We start from the raw sequence: 22,712 nt of genomic DNA on the forward strand, positions 1-22,712 counted from the left end.
TTTATGTGTATTAAATTCATAAAAATATTCATCAGCTATCTTAGTACCCATAACACAAGCTGCGCTTACTTTGGGGCTAGATGGCGATGTGTGTAGTGTCGTATTTATTTATTTATTATTAGTTACATTACGGGTTAATTAGGCTTAAAACCTACGTTTCAGGTTGATGGACACAGTTCGGCACTCTCCTACTCTCTCTGTTCTAAGTGATTCTATATTAATAGCGATGGTTTTCCACATGGGCCACATGCTTAGTGCTTTTAGTTCATTATAGTAAAAAAGAGTACGTGTTCAAACTCTGTTTACAACCTTTTAAAGATGAAGTAGCGCATGAAGTTTTAAGCTGATTTCATTTATTCTGAAGCTTTTGTTACAGTTAAGTTATAAAGTGGGTAATATTTAAACTTTGGATAACTATAAATATCAGGCCAGATAATTTTATTAAATTTATTAGGATTTTAACAAATACGCTAGTAATTATTATTTAATTAATAGATAGATATTAATTATCAATAAACAATTTAAATTTTATTTGATTAACAACCAATGTTCACAACAACAAACACTTCAGTCCTAAATGGAATTTAAACAAGCACAGATACCTCCCGGTGTCCTAGTCGTTTATCACTTTATAATCTCCGATTGCTAACATAATTTATCGCGGACGAAGTCAGCAACATCTAGTCCATATTATAAATGCGAAAGTGTCTGTTTGTTAGTTCTTACTCTGCGCCCTAACAGGGCGACCCATCACCTCGATTTTTGGCATAGAGTAAGTTGCAAGAACAGAGAGTGATGTATGCTATTTATTATTCCAGAGAAATAAACGGTTCCCGCGGGATTTGTAAAATACAGTAATAAACCCGGACGCTGGCAATCATCATCATCATCACCTCAACCAATTCACGTCCACTGCTGGACTAAGTCTTTTGTAGGGAGTTCCACAATCCACGGTCCTGGGCCGCTTGCCTCCAACGGCTCCAAGCGACTCGCCTGATGTCATCTGTCCACCTCGTTGGGGGCCGACATACGATGCGTTTACCGGTGCGGGGTCGCCATTCCAGCACGTTAAGAAATCATAAGAAATGTTACTAGCTATTGCCAATGTCCGAAAAAGTATGAGGATATTTCGGACGCTGGCAATAGCTGGTAAAATAAATAATAGTTTAAAAAAACTAAAAAACATTTAGCTTTTTATAGAAAACCGAACTAATAAATAGAAAATAAATTGTAATAAATTCAAATTAAGAATAGTGTTAATAATTTCAATAAATATATCTAATCTACTATCAATTCCGTGATAACTCTAAGTAACTGTAATTATTTTCCAAATTATTAATGTGTACGGTAAGAGTTAGGAGGTTAGCTGAGGTTACCCGCTCAGGAATTTATTAATAATTCAGGAATGGATTAAGACTTAACTACATAACATAACAGACCCTGCGCGGGTGCTGCTAAGCTGAGTGCCCGATCAGAGTGTCTCTCGAAATGCAAGTTCTAATTATTATTTAAAACAGCCCATTAAAAAGTAACAGCTAACGCCCTCTACCATCTAGTAGCGTAATGTTTTCTGTGGAATTAATATGATTAGATTTCGCTGTTAGGTACGCGAACGCCATCTGTTGGTAAAGCCATAGGTTTTTTACATTTGGGTCTAGATGGCGCTGTAGTAATTGTAATTAATAGTTCGAAAAAACTAAAAAATCTTATTTTTCATATTGAAAATGGAATAATCTTCTCAAATTAGTGTATTGTAATCGGCCCTCGATATGTCTACAAAGTTTGAACGAAATCTGACCGCTTAAAGTGGGTCAAAATAGCGTCCAAAGAAGTCGGTTACAAACATACAAACATACAGGTGAAGCTAAAAAAAGCGTATTAAAAATACTAATTCCGAAGCTAGTCCTTAGACTAGCTTTGGAAGACAAAAATCCACATTTCACGCTGAAAGCACTTTGGCAAGGGCTGTTCGAATATAAATTAACTCGCACCCCTTAGAAGTGGCTATAAATTTTTGCTGGGTACATTAATGTCAAACGCAAAAATTAAATTTTCTATGTATGGTGTATTATGGTTCAAAGGATATGCTGTTGGTTTTAGGAAGCTTTATGACCTATTGGTGAAGTATCCGAAGCCTCTTACCGGATGGTGAGTTTACCATGTTATGATTTCTTAATGACAAGGTTAAAGCAAGCACACAAGGTGAGAAACAATGATTGATAAATAGTAAAATGATGTTAGAAGAGAGCAACTGTCTTTCCGAGTTTCTTGCAGACTTCTTCTCGGTTCTGCCTTCCGAACCGTTGGTAGACTCACTACAGACAGACTTGACGTTTCAAAAGTGCTTATATTGGGACTACTCGAAATAAATGTTTTTTTAAATTAATTTTATGATACTTATGCTTTATGAGCTATTTGCGAAGTATAGTACCGGATGGTCAGTTTACCATCTTGCCATGATTTCTAATGACAAATTAATGCAAGCCGCTCCGCTTTTTACCGCCGTATTAAATACATTATATACCTCAGCACATTATTTACTTATGTGCATTATTTACTTAAGTCAATTATTTACTTCAATGCATAATTTACTTATGTGCATTATTTACTATATACTTAAATATATTATATACTATATATACTTTAGTACATTATTTACTTAAATATATTATATACTTAAGTACATTATTAACTTATGTACATTATTTACTAAAATACATTATATACTTAAGTACATTATTTACTAAAATACATTATAAACTTAAGCACATTATTTACTCAAATACATTATATACCTCAATACATTATTAACTTATGTGCATTATTTACTTAAATACAGTATATACTTAAGTACATTATACATTTAAGTACATTATATACTTACGTACATTATTTACTTAAGTACATTATATACTTAAGTACATTATTTACTAAAATACATTATAAACTTAAGCACATTATTTACTCAAATACATTATATGCTAAAGCACATTATATACTTCAATACAATATTAACTTATGTGCATTATTTACTTAAGTACATTATATACTCAATTACATTATTAACTTAAATACATTATATACTTAGGTACATTATATACTTAAGTACATTATATACTTAAGTACATTATTTACTTATGTGCATTATTTACTTAAGTACATTATATACTTTAGTTCATTATTTACTTAAGTATATTAAATACTTAAGGTCATTATATACTCAAGTACATTATTTACTTATATACATTATATACTTAAGTTCATTATAAACTTTATATACTTAGGTACATTATTTACTTAAATACATTATATACTTAAGTACATTATTTACTTTAATGCATTATTTACTTTTGTGCATTATTTACTTAAATATATTATATACTTAAGTACACTATTAACTTTAGTACATTATTTACTAAAATACATTATAAACTTAAGCACTTTATTTACTCAAATATATTATATACTTCAATACATTATTAACTTATGTGCATTATTTACTTAAGTACATTATATACTTAAGTATATTATTTACTTATGTGCATTATTTACTTAAGTACATTATATACTTTAGTTCATTATTTACTTAAGTATATTAAATACTTAAGGTCATTATATACTCAAGTACATTATTTACTTATATACATTATATACTTAAGTTCATTATAAACTTTATATACTTAGGTACATTATTTACTTAAATACATTATATACTTAAGTACATTATTTACTTTAATGCATTATTTACTTATGTGCATTATTTACTTAAATATATTATATACTTAAGTACACTATTAACTTTAGTACATTATTTACTAAAATACATTATAAACTTAAGCACTTTATTTACTCAAATATATTATATACTTCAATACATTATTAACTTATGTGCATTATTTACTTAAATACATTATATACTTAAGTACATTATATACTTACGTACATTATTTACTTAAGTATATTATTTACTTCAATGCATTATTTACTTATGTGCATTATTTACTAAAATACATTATAAACTTAAGCACATTATTTACTCAATTACATTATATACTAAAGTACATTATATACTTCAATACATTATTTACTTATGTGCATTATTTACGTAAATACATTTTATAGTCGTGTGCGCATAGTTATCCCGTGTGCACGTGTTAGAATATCATAAAATAACAACTTGATATTTATCATATTTAATTATGATTTATTGTAAAAGTATATTTTAAAGTTAATATTAATATCCTCACATTAAATATAAAGACCATTTTTATTAGTCAACATTCAGTGATGTCTGTCACTATACCGCTGTCAATACAAAACTTTCATTATACAGTTTTGTAATTGTATTTTAAAAATAATATTTAGAGTAAGTGAAATTAATATAAAACCATTGTTGTTAAAGTCATCATACAATGATGTTATTATACTTTAAGTATTAATATTTGTTCATACAATTGTCATTATACAATTGTGTCACTATACTTTAAAATTAAAGCTTTCCGGAAATTGATATTGGTAAAACACGTGATGTCGAAAAGTATAAAACTAATGTGCCTCGTCAAAAAAGGGGCAGTCTCTGTTTTGCCAGCAAACAGTTGGTCCTTCACGTGGGTTACTCAGGCCACCACGCTGGCCGAAATACTAAAGTTAAGTACTTTGCACAATTACTGTATCATTTAATTACTTTTCATACGATATATAATAAATAATTATAATGAAATATTGTAAATGTGATATTAAAAAAGAAGGGTTGCTCTGGAGTTTCTTCCGCCACTTCTTCTCTATGACATATGACCCCTTCCGAAGTGGTAGTAGTTTAAAAAGAAAATATTAACGGGAGGATTAATGTGAAATATATTACCATCATACTTTAACGGAGTGTTCCTTGTTTTATTTTTATCTCATTTAATTTGGGATTAATTATTACTTTAATGAGAAGAATTATTATTCTATTGCCCATTCGTTTAAATAAGATCATTATATCAAAGGCCTTGCTACCTAAATTGATAAAAATCTATTACACGCGTACACATTCTACCTGCCGAACACCAGTTGCGTTGTAAACAAGTGACGGTTGTTTCAAACCTTTCGTCTGTAAAAATGTTTTTATGTGGAAAATGTAACAACGATACAGAGGAGGCTATTTTTTGACAATCCTTGTTCAGGAATAACTGAAGTAGGCTACCGAAAGCTGGGTGTTCGACAAGCTACTTGGAAATATGCGACATGCAAACATGTTCAAGGTGCGAAAAAACAGCCGGGTTCTCCAGTTCCTTCCCCGACATACCTGTCAATGGATACTGTTATGGCAGAGCTCACCAAGTTGTCACTTCAGTTGCAGCCCCTTCCAGAACTTTTCAAGGATATTCATTGCATTAAATCGGATATGGCTGCACTTTCGACTTCCACTCAGGAATTGATCAGTAGAATCGATAGACTTGAAAAAAGGATTGATAATATTGAGTCTGTAAGTGACGCCATGCCTGAGTTGAGGGTTGCCATATCTCAACTTCAAGAGCAGGATCAGTGGCTTCGATATAATAATATAGAGATAAAAAAAATTGGTTGCCTGTAAAGTCGGTATACGGGCGAAAGTTTTACGTGACAACGACTTTGAGTGGTAAAATAATTTTAATGTGAATATTTATTCGTATAGTAGGAAGAAGGATGAAATAATAGTAACAATTTAAAACATTTATTTATACAAAGAATTATATTTAAAACATTAATTTATACAAAGAATCTCGCACTGAATTTCATATTAACAAAATTTTATTTTTACCTTTACACATACATACGTATTTATATACAAATATACATACAATAACTTGCAATACATTTGCGTACAATGAAACAGCGTTTACTACAAAGGGACGCGTGCCTTTCACTTTTTATGTCTGTCTCTCTCGCTCTTAGGCGGGCGCGTGCCTCTCACTCGCTCTCATTGTGAGCGCATAACGTGAGCGGAGCGTAACGCAGTTTCTTGAAGTGTCACCCGGCAAACCAATTTATAAGACGTTGTCACGTCAAAATAGGAACAGAGATAACCTTCCCTGTTTCTAAAAACAATAAATACTTCATCGCGCGTGTACAGTTCCGAAATCCTTCTGAGAACAAGAGGAAGCCTGTACCTACATTCTTGTGAATAAATTATTATTATTATTATTATAATTGTGTCTTTTATTAATAGATATCTTAAAGAAGATTTCGTAGCTGCTGGAAAGGCATTGAAGACACTCACAACATCTGATATCGGCATCCCAGGCAATACTAGAATCTTCATTAATGACCATCTGACGGTCGAAAATAAACAGCTGTTATCTAAAACGAAACTCCTTGCTAAGGAGAAAAATTACCGTTTTGTTTGGGTGAGGCACTCCAAACTATTTGTAAGAAAAAACGAAACGTCCCCCGTCTTAAGTATCAAAGCGGAGAAAGATTTGACGGAAGTAAAATAAAGTTAGTAACTAAAATAACATTTATTAGAAGTATATACCTAGAAATAAACTTTAATCTTAACCTCATACCTCTTCGTACCGCATTCGATGGGCGCAAGCATTTATAATTCCGAGCGCTTCCGTAGTTTTTGCAATGAATATTGCTAAGTTTGAACGGTGTTATGATAATTTATATTATTTCTACCTACGTTATGTAATTCATTGGAAAATATTGTTTTTTCTTAACCGAATATTAATTAATGTTTGCATTGGTTATATTTTAATTTTAAACACTGATTACCATTGTCAGGGCTTTTGGAAATTAGATGCGTATATTATTGCTAATAGAAGAAAATGATTTCTATTACACTATTTTATAGTTGTTATGTATTACTATTAAAGTACACTGCAGAATTAAGAAGCACTTAAGTATGATAATACAAACAGTTTAAATACAACGTTTTTTACAAGAAACGGACCTACTATTACTATTAATTTCAACATATTGTCATTAATTCTACAATAAACTACCAGTTGACATCTTGGAGATGTCTCTTAAAAAGTTCAAAGTTTGTATTAAACGTAAGCTTATAGAAAAGTCATATTTAGTATAAAGGACTACGTAAACGATAAAATAGCTTGGGTGTAAATTATTGCTTTAACCAGGTTGCTCTTCTAATAATTTAAAATGACATTGTGAGATGGTGATAACAAAAAAAAAAAACACCCTGCTAAGTTTGTTGTAGGCTTCTTCTTAGACCAGGACGCGTTTGGAACCCTCGTAGCTTTAGTTTTAAGTTTACGAATGTGGTTATCGCCATCATCTCACTACCGTGTAATTCTTATGTACGCATCAAAAGTGCCACCTATGGGCCTACTTGAATAAAGATATTTTTGACTTTGACTTTGACTTTAACCTATGGGTGTGTTGCAAATAAGTCGTGTGTATTTGGAAGGCTGCAGTATTCTTATTACTGTGTATTAAGTAGATTACTTATAGGCTTATTTGGTTTTTTTATTGTTATCGTGTGCAGTGTTCACTCTAGCTAAACTCAATATTTATCACCAAAATGTTAGGAGATTGCGGACCACTTTTTCCAGAAATATTTTATTGAATGGTTACGACATAATTACAGTGACGGATACTTTGTTGCTTGATAGTGTTTCGGACACAGAACTTTTTGACACAAGATACTCTGTATGGCGTCGTGATCGTGATTGTCAAGTGTGTCAGACAAGGGGAGGTGGCGTAGCTTTGGCTACTAAAAAGAGCCTGAATGTTGAATGTAGGTCGGATTGGCAATCCTCAGCTGAAGACCTCTGGGTTTCAGTAACTTATCACAACAAAAGTCGTAACACTTCGCGTATTCATATTGCACTATATATCTCTGTGCGGAGAATAAAGGCAATTCATTTGATCAACAATTGGATAACTTTTTGATCAATCTTGAAAAATTAACTAATGTCAAAGTCAAATACTTCTTTATTCAAATAGGCACATAGATGACACTTTTGATGCGTTATTATATACAAAATGTGTACATAGCAGTGAGTAGTGATGGCGATAACTACAATCGTAAACTTAAAACTGAAGCTATGAGGGTTCCAATCGCGCCCTGGTCTAAGAAGAAGCCCACAACAAACTTAGCCGGGTGTTCTTTTTGTTATCACCATCTCACATTGTCATTAGAAAATATTTAAGAAGCAACCTGGTTAGAGCAATTGTTTACACCCAAGCTTTTTTATCGTTTACGTAATGAACATCGTAATGATATGTTCTTAATTTTAGGTGATTTTAACATGAGTTCCATTCGATGGAATGAAACTGAAGAGGGCCTTCAAGCTTATAATTTAATTGATAATAATTCAAGGAACTTTATTGATACATTAAGTTTATGTAGCCTTAATCAATTTAACAATATTAAAAATAACTTCGGCCGCATATTGGACTTAGTTTTATCGAATGATTCAGTGACTGTTTTACATTGTGATGACCATAAGACCCTTTGTATCAATTTACCGTTCTTTTCCATCCAGATATTTCCATTGTCATCTAGAACTATGTATATTGTATGCATATAAAAGAGGTAACTTTTCTCAGATTAACGAAGCCTTATCGAATTATGACTGGGATACTCTATTGCATGTCGGGGATCTTGAATCTGTTGTCAAATCTTTCTATAAAATCTTGTATGAACTTCGAGATAGATTTGTTCCCTTAATCAAAAATAAAAGTAATAAATATCCATTCTGGTATAGTATAGTGTAGTATTCCACTTATTAAAGCAATTAAAGAGTAATTCAAACATTTAGTTAAATATCGTACGCATAAAAACCTAGAAGACAAACTTTCATTCGATATAGTAAGAACCAGAGTCGAACTACTTGAAGATAACTGTTACTCATATTACATTAATTCACTTGAAGAGTCAATCACAAAAGATTCTCAATTATTCTGGTCACATGTTAAGCGTAGTATTGCCAAACGTGCAACTAGCTTCTAACCTAAGTCTATGACTTATTCCCATTCTAAATCTGACACTGGAACAGGTATATGTAAACTCTTTTCATCATACTTTCATTCAACCTATCAACAAGTAACTTCTTCATCTTCACATGTGCAGCCAGGAGATTCTCAGGAGATTCTATTACAACTCGAAGCACCTCAGGCCTGCATGGACTCGAACGATGCAATGATACCTCCCGGTGTCTTAGTCTCAATGTGACGGCCGAGTGGCGCAGTGGGCAGCGACCCTGCTTTCTGAGCCCAAGGTCGTGGGTTCGATTCCCACAATGTTTTTCAGTGTCTGGGTGTTTAACTGTATATTATAAGTATTTATGTGTATTATATTCATAAAAAAATATTCATCAGCTATCTCAGTACCCATAACACAAGCTACGCTTACTTTGGGGCTAGATGGCGATGTGTATATTGTCGTAGTATATTTATTCATTTATATTTATTTATTTTATTAAATGTCATGAACATAACTTTAATTATTTACCCACTGTATAAAATTACCGTAACATTAGCTAAGATCGGTTCAACTGGTATGAAAGTTATTTCAAGAGGCTCACGATAAGAAATACTTTATAGCTCTAATGACTGTGCACTCTGAGGCATGTAGGTTCCCTCACGATGTTTTTCTTCACCGTTGATGTAAGTTATATTTTATTTTGGAACCCTCGTAGCTTTAGTTTTAAGTTGACGAATTTAGTTATCGCCATCAACTCACTTCTATGTCATATATTACATGTAATTTAATAATAATAATAATAAAAATCCTTTATTGCCTTACACTATTGTTAATACGAGATTATTAACTAAATGTTTATGAATTAATATAAACAATATGGCAAATGGCCGCAAACTCAGCCTTAAATTCAAATTCTAATTCAAAATTTCTTTATTCTATGTAGGCCTATCACAGGCGTGAAGCGTTCATACATAATTGTTTACATAATTGTAACGGGATGGTGATAACTTCGTTCGCCAACTTAAATCTAAAGCTACGAGGATTCCAAACGCGCCCTGGTCTAAGAGGAGCCCACAACAAACTTAGCCGTTTAAATTTATTTTTTTGTTATCACCATCTTCCAGTAAATTTATATTAAGCTATGAAGCTAGAGCAATTCACACCCAAGCTTTTTTATCGTTTAAATAATCCTTAATATTATAATAGGATTTTTCTGTAAGCTTACGTTTTATATAAACTTTGAACTTATTGAGAGACATCTCAAAGATTTCATTTGGTAATATGTTATAAAATATGCTATGCCTTATGCTAATTTACGCATCAAAATGGCATTTCTGTGCTTATTTGAATGAAGAAATATTTGACTTTGACTAATTGATTAAAACGCACATAACTTAGAAAAGTTAGTGGTGCGTGCTGGGATTCGAACTCAGCCCCCCGGATGAGAAGCCGAAGCCCTCACTACTAGGCTATCACCCCTACCGCCTAATAATTAATAAATTCTTTGTCTAACGTTCAAAAGAAACTTTCTACTCCTCGAAACATAAGTCCGGGATAAAAAGACATTGTTTAAACTCCCCCCTCCCGGTCACCCCCCCATTTTTTTCGACTTTTCGAAGGAGCGTAACGAAATTGAATATTCATGGTTGGTTTAAATATTCATACTATGAAAACCGCTGTCTACTGTTATCTTATTACGGTACTTTGTTAAAAAAGAGGAATATAGAACTAAGGAAAGATCCCATTTAATTACTTATTGGACGGCCGATTGGCGCAGTGGGCAGCGACCCTGCTTTCTGAGTCCAAGGTCGTGGGTTCGATTCCCACAACTGGAAAATGTTTGTGTGATGAACATGAATGTTTTTCAGTGTCTGGGTGTTTATCTGTATATTATAAGTATTTATGTGTATTATATTCATAAAAAAATATTCATCAGCTAGATAGCTGATGAATATTTTAGTACCCAAAACACAAGCTACGCTTACTTCGGGGTTAGATGGCGATGTCAATGATGTGATATTGTCATAGTTTATCTATATACTAATAAATATACTACGACAATACACACATCGCCATCTAGCCCCAAAGTAAGCGTAGCTTGTGTTATGGGTACTAAGATAGCTGATGAATATTTTTTTATGAATATAATACACATAAATACTTACAATATACAGATAAAAACCCAGACACTGAAAAACATTCATGTTCATCACACAAACATTTTCCAGTTGTGGGAATCGAATCCACGACCTTGGACTCAGAAAGCAGGGTCGCTGCCCACTGCGCCACTCGGCCGTCTATTATTATATCTATATTTATTTCTTATTTATATATTTTTATTTATTATATTTCCCTCGACATTCGTCATCGTCATCAACATTTCAACCGATTGACGTCCACTGCTGGACATAGGTCTTTGTAGGGAGTTACAAGCTCCTCGATTCTGGCCGCTTGTATCCCGCCACTCGTTTGATGGCATCTGTTCACCTGGTTGGCAGCTGACCAACGCTGCGTTTACCGGTGCGAGGGTGCGATTCCAGCACCTTGGGACCCCAACGTCCATCGATTTTCCGAGCTATGCCCACCCTTTTCCACTTCAGCTTCGCGACTCGCTGAGCTGTGTCACCAACTTTTGTTCCTCTACGGATCTCCTCATTTCTGATTTGATCACGTAGAGATACTCCTAACATAGCACTTTCCATCGCTCGCTGAGTGACTTAGAACATTCCTATGAGATCACGTTTCAAATCCGTAAGTCATTACTCTTCTCAGTGCAATCTGCCTTCCGAACCGGTGGTAGAGTCACTACAAAAAGACTGACTTGACGTTTCAAAAGTGCTTATAAACTAGGCCTACTGGAATAATTATATTTAATAATTATAGTGATATTTTTCCCCCTGACTCGAAATCCCCTTTCCAGAGTTTTAGCCTAGTACTTATATTTTAGCGCCAAAGTTGCTCGCATAGGTTTTATCCTTCTAGGGCATCTAATTGATGCCTTATTTCCTAATAGACGCCGAGAGCTTGCTTTTAGCCTCAATATTATAGGCTGTCTCGACTGATTTGAACGTAAATGATGAAAAATTTAAGCTGTGATAGCTTAGTGGGTAGGAGCTCGAATTTACTTTCTGAAGGTCGAGTTCGAATCCCAACACGCTAGAGAACATTTTGCAGAACTCAGAGGCATGGAGGTTTCTTTACTACGTTTTCCTTTACCGTTGAATAATAAATAAATATACTACGACAATACACACACCGCCATCTAGCCCCAAAGTGAGCGTAGCTTGTGTTATGGGTGCTAAGATGACTTATGAATAATATATACATAAATACAGAGTAACACTGTTGCAGGTATATGTTATTCCTTTGTACTAATTGAATAATTACAAATAATATTTTCTATAGAAATGTTTGCACAAGAACAATACAAAACAAAGGATTGTGAGGATTTTTGAAACCACGTTAAAAGTGGAACTACTTTTCACTGTATAGACATTTAGCTAAAAACTTTCGGAATAATATTCCATTAAGGGTAGAAAAATCGCTTCATCAATCTTAATTTTATACTTGGAAAATGGGAATGGTACTGGGAAATGATAAAAGTAGACTAGGTCTCCAACTCATATGTTTATTGCACTCTGTATCTCAGAGTACGACATATATAATACTTAACAATTATTTAGATGATATACACATATTGAAAAATTGAAAAAAAAATGTTTTATAATCCTTAAGTCATTTTGATCCGTTTTTCAATAATTTTCAATTATTCTATTATCAATTCCATCTTCATCATGACTTCACAGTTCATAAATGTAACCAATACTTCATGGAGCACTACACGATCAGCTGATGCGAACTATAGGCGCCGCCATATTGGCCTCCGCTGCTCTGACGAGCCCCTACCGTCACGCGACATGCAACATACAGGCGAAAAAGTTCGAGACGATGTAATAAAAGTTTCGCTATAAAATTGTCAATGGTGAACATCTAGTTTCGATTCCTAAAACATTTAGCTTAGCATTTAAGGGCCCTAACTTTCTTTAAATGTTATTTGTCTGCGGGCCACCCCTGGCGTTTAAAATTCAAATGAAGTTATGCCTTAATCCCATCCTCCCTCGTATCTTTACCGCTTTGCTAATCTTCGCAGATGCATTAACATAATTATTGCGTAGAAATCTATATGTATATTTTCATCACACTTGCTCGCAACGAGAACCTTATTGCATTAAAATAAGGCTCATTATCCAGGATATTAGACACGCGTGTTTTATTTGAAAATAACCGTACTTTTGCTTTGATTATGACCCCATTCAGTTTAGTTTATACCTTACTGCAATTTATATAAAGATGGACAATTTTTAATTTTGCCGGGTAATACAAATTCTTTTTTTTTTGAACCAACAAAGAGGTTTTTTGCTGCTAAAAATAGTATGCATTTAAATGAACAAATATTTTTACCTTCTCAATTATGATAAATGTATGTTTAATGTTATAGAATCAAATACCTATTCACAATTGCACGACTCATGACGCGAAGCATCAGAGAGTGCTTTAAAAAATTTTTTTCGCCTCATTTCGGCGGCTATTTTTATTATTATAGCCTTGTTAGTTCACGGAATCAAGATATTTTGCATACTATTGTCAAGATAATTTAATGGAGATTAATTCCATACTTTTAAAAAATTGATTTACTGCAATAGAATTGGAAAAAAACACCAAAATAGGTCAAAAAATTTTCCTGTCCGTCATGTGTGAAACCCGAAAACAGTCTAACTTGTGAAAAAATCCATTATTTGAGTAAAATTTTTTTTTTTAAATTCTAATCGACGATTGTAGGTCACTGAATGCGAATGATTAATTAATTCAGTGTAGTTTAATTGCAATTAATAAAAAACGAAAACTGCAAGGCTGTATATCTATATATATCCATGTAAAATTAACATGGATGGTGATATATCTATATCTATAGATATTATGTACATTTTATTCCACCAGGGGCGCCTGTGCATCACTTTCCTGGTACAGCTGTTTTTTTTTTTTTTTCTTTTTATTTTTCACGACTCATGTGTTTTTTTTTCGTTATTTATTGACAAAAAATGGGATAGCTATTTTATTAATGAGTCGTGCACTTTTGGATTTTCCAAATTTTCTTATTTTTTTTTGTTCCACAAAACACACGTCGCGATCTAGCCCCAAAGTAAGCGTAGCTTGTGTTATGAGTACTAAGATAAATGATGAATATTTTTATGAATAATATACTTATAATATATATATTATTCATAATATATGAGATAAACCCCCAGAAGCTGAATAATACTCATGTTCATCACAGAACCTTTTTTTCCTTTGTGGGAATCGAACCCACGGCCTTGGACTCAGAAAGCAGGGTCACTACCCACTGCGCCATCAGCCGTTAAACTAGTGACTCCTCATGAAATATATTTATGCATCCTTCTACATTATAGTAGTTACTACACTTGTAGTTTAGCATAGCATAGCGTGTTAGACACGCAAGTATTTATTTTTTGCGAAAATGCATGTATATTAATACGGATACGCTTTTATAATATTTTACGCTTTTATAATATGATTCCTAAGGTAATTTTGGACCTGCCAATCCATAAGTTTAAAGAATGTGTTAAAACACATTTATTACAGCGAGGTTATTATTCAATTGATGAGTTTCTTAATGACAAGGTTGCTTGGAAGCATCCGGCTCCGCTTTCATCTCTCACAAGATAGAAAAATGAATGTTAAAATATAAAATGTAAATTTTTGATGTTGGAAAAGAGCAACTGCTGAGTTTCTTGCCGGCTTCTTCTCGGTAGAATCTGCCTTCCGAACCGGTGGTAGAGTCACTACACACGGACAGACTTGACGTTTCAAAAGTGCTTGTATTAGGCCTACTTGAAATAAATGAATTTTGAATTTTTTGAATTTTGTATTTTTTGGACCTAACGTACCCATAAAAATAAATCATTAAATAAAATTCGTATTCAGTAATTTGAGATGTTGAACACTCAATAAAAATTGTGTATTGAATTGTATACCATTGAATCGTTAGATGTATGAACGCTTCAGAAGTGCATGTGATAAGGTCTACATGAATTAGACATAAATGAAATTTAAAAAAAAAGTAGAGTAATAAAAAAAATTGGAAAATCCAAAAGTACATGCCTCATAGCGGTCATTCAAATTTAAAAAAAAAAACCTAAAACAAAAACTCAAGTTTTTTAAAATGAAGTAACAAATAAAATTAATATCTTTATGTCTCACGCGGTTTTATGGGACGAAATTTACATAGCGCATGCGTGAATCTTGATTTTCCACATACTCTTGCATATGGAAAAAATACGTATACAAATACAGCCATTATTATTTTTTAGTTTCTTATAAATAATAAAAAAAATAGACTAAAAACACCTCACGCTCCGCTTATGAGGGGTGCAAAAAGTTGAGCTGGCTGAATATTATGAAAGCACCAGTCTTCCTTTCTTATCTACAATTCCGACACGTTGCATCCATCCAATGAAGCCTCTATTTTGGGTCATGTCAGCTTTTTTACCCCCCACGCACTCTGACAGCGGCCTGCGATGCCACACTGTAAAAAAATGTACCTACAGTAATTTGTGTGGTGTTAAGCAAATAAATGTTGCTTTGGACTTTTCCAAAGTAACATTTAACGTAACATTTCCATAGTCCCTAGCAGATTACCATCTTAGACTGCATCGTCGTTTACCACCAGGTGAGACTGCAGTCAAGGGATAATTTGTAGAGTAATAAAAAAAGGACAACTTACCGACTTTATAAAGGCACGAGTTGTAGTCGAGTTTGCAGTGGTTCAGGAACACCTTCCTTTGCCCACTGCTGGACAACGCGCATTGAGGGTCATACTCCTCTGTGCAGGAAGCTGGGCAAGCGTGGGCACAGAAGCTTCCATCCACGCCCATGTTTAGAGACCTGGATCAATCAAAATCAATCAATCAATAAATCACTCGATACATTTTTATTTTGCTTTAATATGCATGCAACACTTTAACATAGGTGTTATTTAATTTTTATAATTGTCATATACCCTGCCAAAAAATTGTCGTAAATAATTTTATTAATTTTCCACATTAAATAGCAATTCACATTTAACTTAATTAAAAGTAAAAATATAAAAAAGGTTTGTTTGGTTTTATCAACGGTAAAGGTGAAACTTTTTTTCATATTATAGACATTTAATTTAAACATTTTCAAAATAATATTCCATTAAATAATTTTATGAATGGAAATAATAACAAATATTTTTATTGAACTCAGTATTTCAGAGTACGACATATTCAAATTCAAATTCAAATTCATTTATTTCAAGTAGGCCTACTTTATAAGCACTTTTGAAACGTCAAGTATGTATATTTGTAGTGACTCTACCAAAGCAGATTCTACCGAGAAGAGCCGGCAAGAAACTCAGTAGTTGCTCTTTTCCAACATCAACATTTACAATCATTTTTCTATCTTGCGGGAGATGAGAGCGAGGCTGGCTGCTTCCAATCTACCTTGTCATTGAGGAATTCACCAAATGTATAGTAACCTCGCTGTACTAGATGCGTTTTTACACATTTTTTAAATACGTAGGTCAAGAATTTCCTTAGGAATCATGTTGTAAAAGCGTATACTCAACCCCACAAAGGAGTTCTGCTCCTTTCGCAGACGATATGCAGATATCACTAATTTATGTCCGTTTCTGGTAAGTCGATTGAAATACATAAATATTATTTCAACTGAAAATGCCACTGGCTTTAACGGCGATATCTACATGTAGTGCCAGAGATTGAGGCTGAACTAGCAAACGAATTTGTAGCTTTGTTATTACGATACATCTATACATACCTTCTAGAAGCGAAGGTCCTTCTAGTTTCCACATTTGCTGCTTCGTTTTGGGGTAGGGGTACAGGTTTGAACGCGTACGGCCTGGTGAGGTAGTGAGCGCCTATATTTTTGCAGTACTCCACAGGTACCATTTCGTATCCTGGAATGACATATTCTATAGCAATTACTAGTTGAATTTCACAAATCCCGAGGGAACGAGCGAAGTCCATACGCAATGTCTATAAAAATATCTAACCATCTGCCATTATTTTATTAGGAATACTAAAAATAAATAAATAAATATACTACGACAATTAACACATCGCTATCTAGCCCCAAAGTAAGCGTAGCTTGTGTTATGGGCACTGAGATGACTGATGAATATTTTTATGAATAATATACATAAATACTTATAATATACAGATAAACACCCAGACACTGAAAAACATTCATGTTCCTCACACAAAAAATTTCCAGTAGTGGGGATCGAACTCACGACCTTGGACTCAAAAAGCAGGGTCGCTGCCCACTGCGCCGTCAAAAGAATGAAAATGAATTATTAAAAAAAATACCTCTTAGAGCAAAGCTTTTTTTCCGTAAATGTTTTTTTTTATTTTGAGCATACCCATTCGAATCGATTTCACTGCTATACGATGTCTTACTTATGTTTCGAAATTCATAAAATTATTTAATTAAAAATAAAAATGGCCGCGCCCAAACTGGTTGTACAAACGTTACATTATAGTATACGTTACGATTAGATTTATTTTAAATACTGTATTATAAATGTAACATTATGTGTTGTGCTGAATAAAAAAATATATTTTTCTAGGGAAATAATAATTACAAACTAAAATTAATATTTTTTGTCTGCATCTGCGGATCTTTAACTTGCCTATTCTCTTCTGTTTTATTTGTGGTTTGACAATATTGTATATATTTATTTATTATTGATATTAATGATACAGGTATATATTAATTATTATCACTAACTATATATTTTATTGTAAGTTTGTTATATGTACATATTATATTTGTATATATAGGTTTACGCATGTTTATTTGCAACACAGTACAGTTAAATGCACCACCTACCTCTCTTCTTGAGCAGTTTTTAACGCCTTTGGTTGCCTGGAAGAGATCGCTATGTAGCGATAAGGCCGCCAAATTGTATACCTTTTGTTAAATTTTTACTTTTATTTTGTTATGTTTATGTGGTGTACAATAAAAGTGTATTCATTCATTCATTCATTCATTAATATTTACAATAAATATAAGTTGTCTGACTGTTCACTTATGGGCATGGTACCCAAAATACTGGCGTTATTGCCCCTTTGATTATTTTTGTTATTGCGCCATACTTGGGTCACCAGAACAAATAAGTGACGGCCGACTGGCGCAGTGGGCAGCGAACCTGCTTTCTGAGTCCACGGCCGTGGGTTCGATTCCCACAACTGGAAAATGTTTGTGTGATGAGCATTAAGTGTTTTTCAGTGTCTGGGTGTTTATATGTATTTTCTAAGTATTTATGTATATATAATTCATAAAAATATTCATCAGTCATCTTAGTACCCATAACACAAGCTACGCTTACTTTGGGGCTAGGTGGCGATGTGTGTATTGTCGTAGTATATTTATATTTATATTTATAAATAAATAAATTGAAATTGAAATTGTGCTGTTTGTTTTCCTAAGATAAAACAGCCACGGTAAGACTTTGTATACAGTTTTGTAACAAGCGGGAGCGGTGATAGCACAGTGGGTAGGACTTCGACTTCACTTTCGGGGGGCCGAGTTCGGATCCCAGCACGCACCTCTAACTTTCCTTAGTTATGTGCGTTTCAATCAATTAAAATATCACTTGCTTCGACGGTGAAGGAAAACATCGTGAGGAAACCTGCATGCCTGAGAGTTTAACAAGATTTTGTCAAAGGTGTGTGGAGTGCACTGAGCCAGCGTGGTGGAATACGGCCTTAACCCTTTCTCATTGAGGGATGAGACCTGTGACACGTACGGGCCACTAAGTTGATATTGACGACTTTAAACTGCTAGCAGTACTTACGGTTAGCTGCATGCTGAAATCCACAGTTAACTTTCCGAAAGAAACATTCGTTCAGGAACAGTCTATACCTAAACTGCTTGTTTTCCTCCTTCCCCCCACAAACTGAGTCGATGGTATTGCTGCAATTCAGATGCGTACAATTTAATCTTTTTGTGTTAACTTTGACAGTTCTGTGGTTCGCGGAGTTTTGTCTGTCTTGCTTCTTGGATTTCACCGGTTTTTCGACGTTCTCATTGTTTTTACCGGACACGAATACGATGTCTGTTTTCGGAGATTCTGCAATTTAAAATAGTTGGTAAATCCAAAAGTGCACGTTTCATAATCTCATTCATTACAATAAAATTGAGATTATTTGTAAATAATAATTAAACTAAATCTAATTGTACCGTGAAAAGTAATAGGCTTCTATTCCTCAAAATACTGAAGCCTATAAAAAAAGCAACTCGATAAGTGAAGTTTTTCGCTCATTATCGTGACCACAAGATACGGGATGCGCACATACAGACACAAGTCCAAGATAGAACTTTAAAAAAAAAAAAAAAATTAGTTGATATAAAAAAAAGAGATTTAAAAATATTGTTATTTCTTAACATTTGTCTATTTATATTCACTTATTAAAGCAATAAAGAATAAAAAAAGTGACATTTAAGTTGAAAGTTGATTTTTTATTAAATCTTAAATACGATATCGCGGTTTATAACTAGGCGTTATGTATCTAACATTTGGCAGCCGATTGGCGAAGTGCGCAGCGACCCTGCTTTCTAGTTCGATAACTGAAAAATGTTTGTGTGATGAACACGAGTGTTTTTCAGTGTCTGGGTGTTTATATTTATAATGTAAGTATTTATGTATTTAATAAAAATATTCATCAGTCATCTTAGTACCTATAACACAACTTACGCTTACTTTGGGGCTAGGTGGCGATGTGTGTATTGTCGTAGTATATTTGTTATTATTTATAACATCGTTCACATGGGCCCGAATCAATTGAAAGAATTTTGTCGCTTACTACGGGCGTCATAAGAAGGCTCAGAGTCACTCAGCGGGCGATGGAGAGCTATGCTGGGAGTATCTCTACGTGTTCAAATCAGAAATGAGGAGATCCGTAGAAGAACTAGTATAACCGACATAGCCCAGCGAGTCGCGAAACTGAAGTGGCAATGGGCGGGGCACATAGCTCGGAGAACCGATGGATGTTTGGGTCCTATTTTGCTGGAATGGTTATCACAGTCGAGGTTTACATTATCCTTACGAGTTACACACATTATAAATGCGAATGTGTGTTATTTTTTTCTCCCTTCGACAGTTAGGGAACTTTGCAACCAATCATATTGCTTTTTAGTATAGAGTTATTTGAATGGTCGGAGAGTTACCCAGATAAACTCACGGTTACAACGGACTTCCTAAAAAAACATAAGTAATGCGGACGGACAAAACTATTGTAGAGAGAATGGTAGAGAAATCTACTCACCTGTTTCAGCTATACGGATTTTATCATCCCTCATCAAACCGCCTATTCTCCTACTATTAATAACATCATCAATTTTGACTCCATCATCATAAACGGCATCTTCATTCCTAAAAACCGGCTTATCGTTTGGTATAAACACTATCCCATCTGTCCCAGCTTCTCTATTTTCTGTCACTGGTTCTTTCTTCGCTTCTTCATTACGTTTATCTTCTCCGGTAACGTTATCTGGGTTTGTTACCGGTTTCTTCATCGGTCTGTCTAAATCACTGTGACCGGAATATGTTATGAATACCTCGCTATTGTTCTTATCGATAAATGAACATTCTATCAGCAAAATGTATTGTAATGTTATAAAATATAGTTTGTACTGCATTTTGAACAACATGTATGCAATAACTTTATATTTTCACTAGATTTTGCCCACGGCTTCGCTCACGTTAAGTCCAATTTTTGATTTGGTAAATTTTAACTACAAATGTTTAAATAAAGTCTTGCTGCTTATAGAAAAATATGTACTTAAATTACCTAAAAAATCACAAACTTTCATTTATTTGACGATGACAATAATTTATAATACGATTTCATCCCCTATTTTGCTTTTGGAGTTGGAATCTTAAAATTTTTGAAACACTTTATTTTTAATCGAAAACCTAAAATCAAAGTTTCATGGAAGTAGCCTGAAAAATAAATTGATAAATGTAGGATTTCATACAAACTTTCATCCCCCATTTCACCCACTTAGGGTTAGAATTTTTAAAAATTTCAGCCCTGCTAAATTATATTTATAGTTAAGTGTTTAAAGTGGTTTAGTTAAGTTTTCGTCGATGTTAACAAAGTGACAGTTAAGTTAGTAAAATTTAAATTTTAAACTTCTGTTTTGGTATTTTATTGGATGCTAATAGTTTTTGTTTTGGTTATTTTGGCCTTAAAAACTGCAAAAGATTTTACACAAATAATTAACATATATACCTGCTACGGGCCTCTTATAATGGAGAACTCTCAGGCATACAATGAACACAGCATTGCATCAATGCTACGTAGCGGCAGAAATAAGCGAAGCGGTACTTCCCCGGACGAGCTCTGTCACAAGAAGTTCTGCTACTACAAAATATATATGGGATGGTTTAACTTTTATCACTGACAGTCGACCTGATCCACAAATTTAAAGTCGCGCAACGTGCTATGGAGCGAGCTATGTTGGGATTCTCCCTTCGGGATAGAATTCGCAACGACGAAATCCGTAGAAGAACCAAGGTCACCGACACAGCTCAAAGGATAAGCAAGTTAAAGTGGCAGTGGGCGGGTCATGTCTGTCGTAGGACCGATGGCCGTTGGGGCAGACGTGTTCTAGAGTGGAGACCGCGAATCGGTAAGCGCAGTGTGGGACGACCTCCAGCCCGCTGGACAGATGACCTTAAAAAGGTGGCTGGAAGCGGATGAGAAAGGCGGAGGACCGTGTGTGGTGGCGCGCTCTTGGAAAGGCCGTTTGAAGATGAACTTTTATCACTTGGTATATAAATATTGCACTTATGTATTAAAGAACACTGTATTAATGTATTATGTGAGTTCTCGCTGAATTATTCGCGAGCGCAGAAGCAATCGTGTAATGCTTCTGTTCGACTGAACAATAGGAAATAATTTCATATTGGAGCTAGCAATACAATGGGGCTTATGTAACGCTGGAACGTTTACACAAACTCGCCAAAACTTGTTTCTGATTGTTGGAAGCAAAAGTTTAAACAATGTGTTAAAACACATTTTCGTCACACTTGCTCGTAACGTGAATCATATTCCATCGATATAAGGCTCATAATACAAGATATTAGACACGTGTGTTTTATTTAAAAAAAAATATTTTAACCTATTACCGGCCCACTACGGGGCATGGGTGTCCTACCACAATGATAAGGGGTTAAAATGTATTCCACCACGCTGGCTCAGTGGGGATTGGTGGACTTCACACACCTTTGAGAACATTATGGTGAATTCTCAGGTATGTAGGTTTCCTCAAGATGTTTTCCTTCGTAGTTGAAGCAAATGACATTTTAATTGCTTAAAATGCACATAAGTAGAAACGTAGGTGTGTGCTGGGATTCGGACTCGCTCCCCAAAGGTGAAGTGGAGGTCCTACCCACTGGGACGGTAAAATTACGGTACTTGTGCTTTATTTATGACTAGCTGTTGCCCGCGACTTCGTCTGCTTTTGATTTTGTTTTTCGATGTGGCATTAAATTTAGTTGTAGATCTAAAAAAAATTAAAGTATTCAGTATCGCTAAGTCTTAAATGAGGAGTTTGCTGCTGTCCGCTGAGGAGTTCTGTCCTCTATCTCCAACCACAGTTTGGGCAAAATTAAACATATATTATAATTATACCTCTATAGTAGAAAAATTATTATTTAATAAATATT

At 34.0% G+C, this 22,712-nt stretch overlaps 2 protein-coding genes across 2 annotated transcripts; one reads left to right on the top strand and one right to left on the bottom strand.

Annotated features, from left to right (window-relative positions):
- The first annotated feature begins 2,175 nt into the window (after window positions 1–2,175).
- Window positions 2,176–6,458, top strand: LOC120635578. The gene is made up of 3 exons (XM_039906590.1): window positions 2,176–2,202; window positions 5,135–5,467; window positions 6,171–6,458. The coding sequence occupies exons 1-3, from the start codon at window positions 2,176–2,178 to the stop codon at window positions 6,456–6,458; spliced, it is 648 nt and encodes a 215-aa protein (XP_039762524.1).
- Window positions 6,459–12,669: 6,211 nt separating this feature from the next.
- LOC120635744 lies at window positions 12,670–20,722 on the bottom strand. Its single transcript, XM_039906881.1, has 6 exons — window positions 20,305–20,722; window positions 18,834–19,109; window positions 16,793–16,931; window positions 15,717–15,877; window positions 15,341–15,518; window positions 12,670–12,816 (listed from the first exon to the last, which is right to left on the bottom strand). Exons 1-5 carry the CDS (start codon window positions 20,687–20,689, stop codon window positions 15,388–15,390), a joined length of 1,092 nt encoding a protein of 363 aa, XP_039762815.1. The 5' UTR covers window positions 20,690–20,722; the 3' UTR covers window positions 12,670–12,816; window positions 15,341–15,387.
- Between the last annotated feature and the right edge of the window lie 1,990 nt (window positions 20,723–22,712).

This window comes from Pararge aegeria, chromosome 27, assembly GCF_905163445.1.
Source record: "Pararge aegeria chromosome 27, ilParAegt1.1, whole genome shotgun sequence".
NCBI classification, from domain to species: Eukaryota; Metazoa; Arthropoda; class Insecta; order Lepidoptera; family Nymphalidae; genus Pararge; species Pararge aegeria.

Coding starts and splice junctions, on each gene's coding strand:
- LOC120635578 (XM_039906590.1), top strand. CDS start 2,176: ATGACAAGGTTAAAGCAAGCACACAAG. Junction 2,203..5,134: donor GGTTAAAGCAAGCACACAAG/GTGAGAAACAAT, acceptor ACAACGATACAG/AGGAGGCTATTTTTTGACAA. Junction 5,468..6,170: donor GGATTGATAATATTGAGTCT/GTAAGTGACGCC, acceptor ATTATTATTATA/ATTGTGTCTTTTATTAATAG.
- LOC120635744 (XM_039906881.1), bottom strand. CDS start 20,689: ATGTTGTTCAAAATGCAGTACAAACTATATTTTATAACATTACAATAC. Junction 19,110..20,304: donor AATCCGTATAGCTGAAACAG/GTGAGTAGATTT, acceptor TTTAAATTGCAG/AATCTCCGAAAACAGACATC. Junction 16,932..18,833: donor ATTTCAGCATGCAGCTAACC/GTAAGTACTGCT, acceptor ATGTCATTCCAG/GATACGAAATGGTACCTGTG.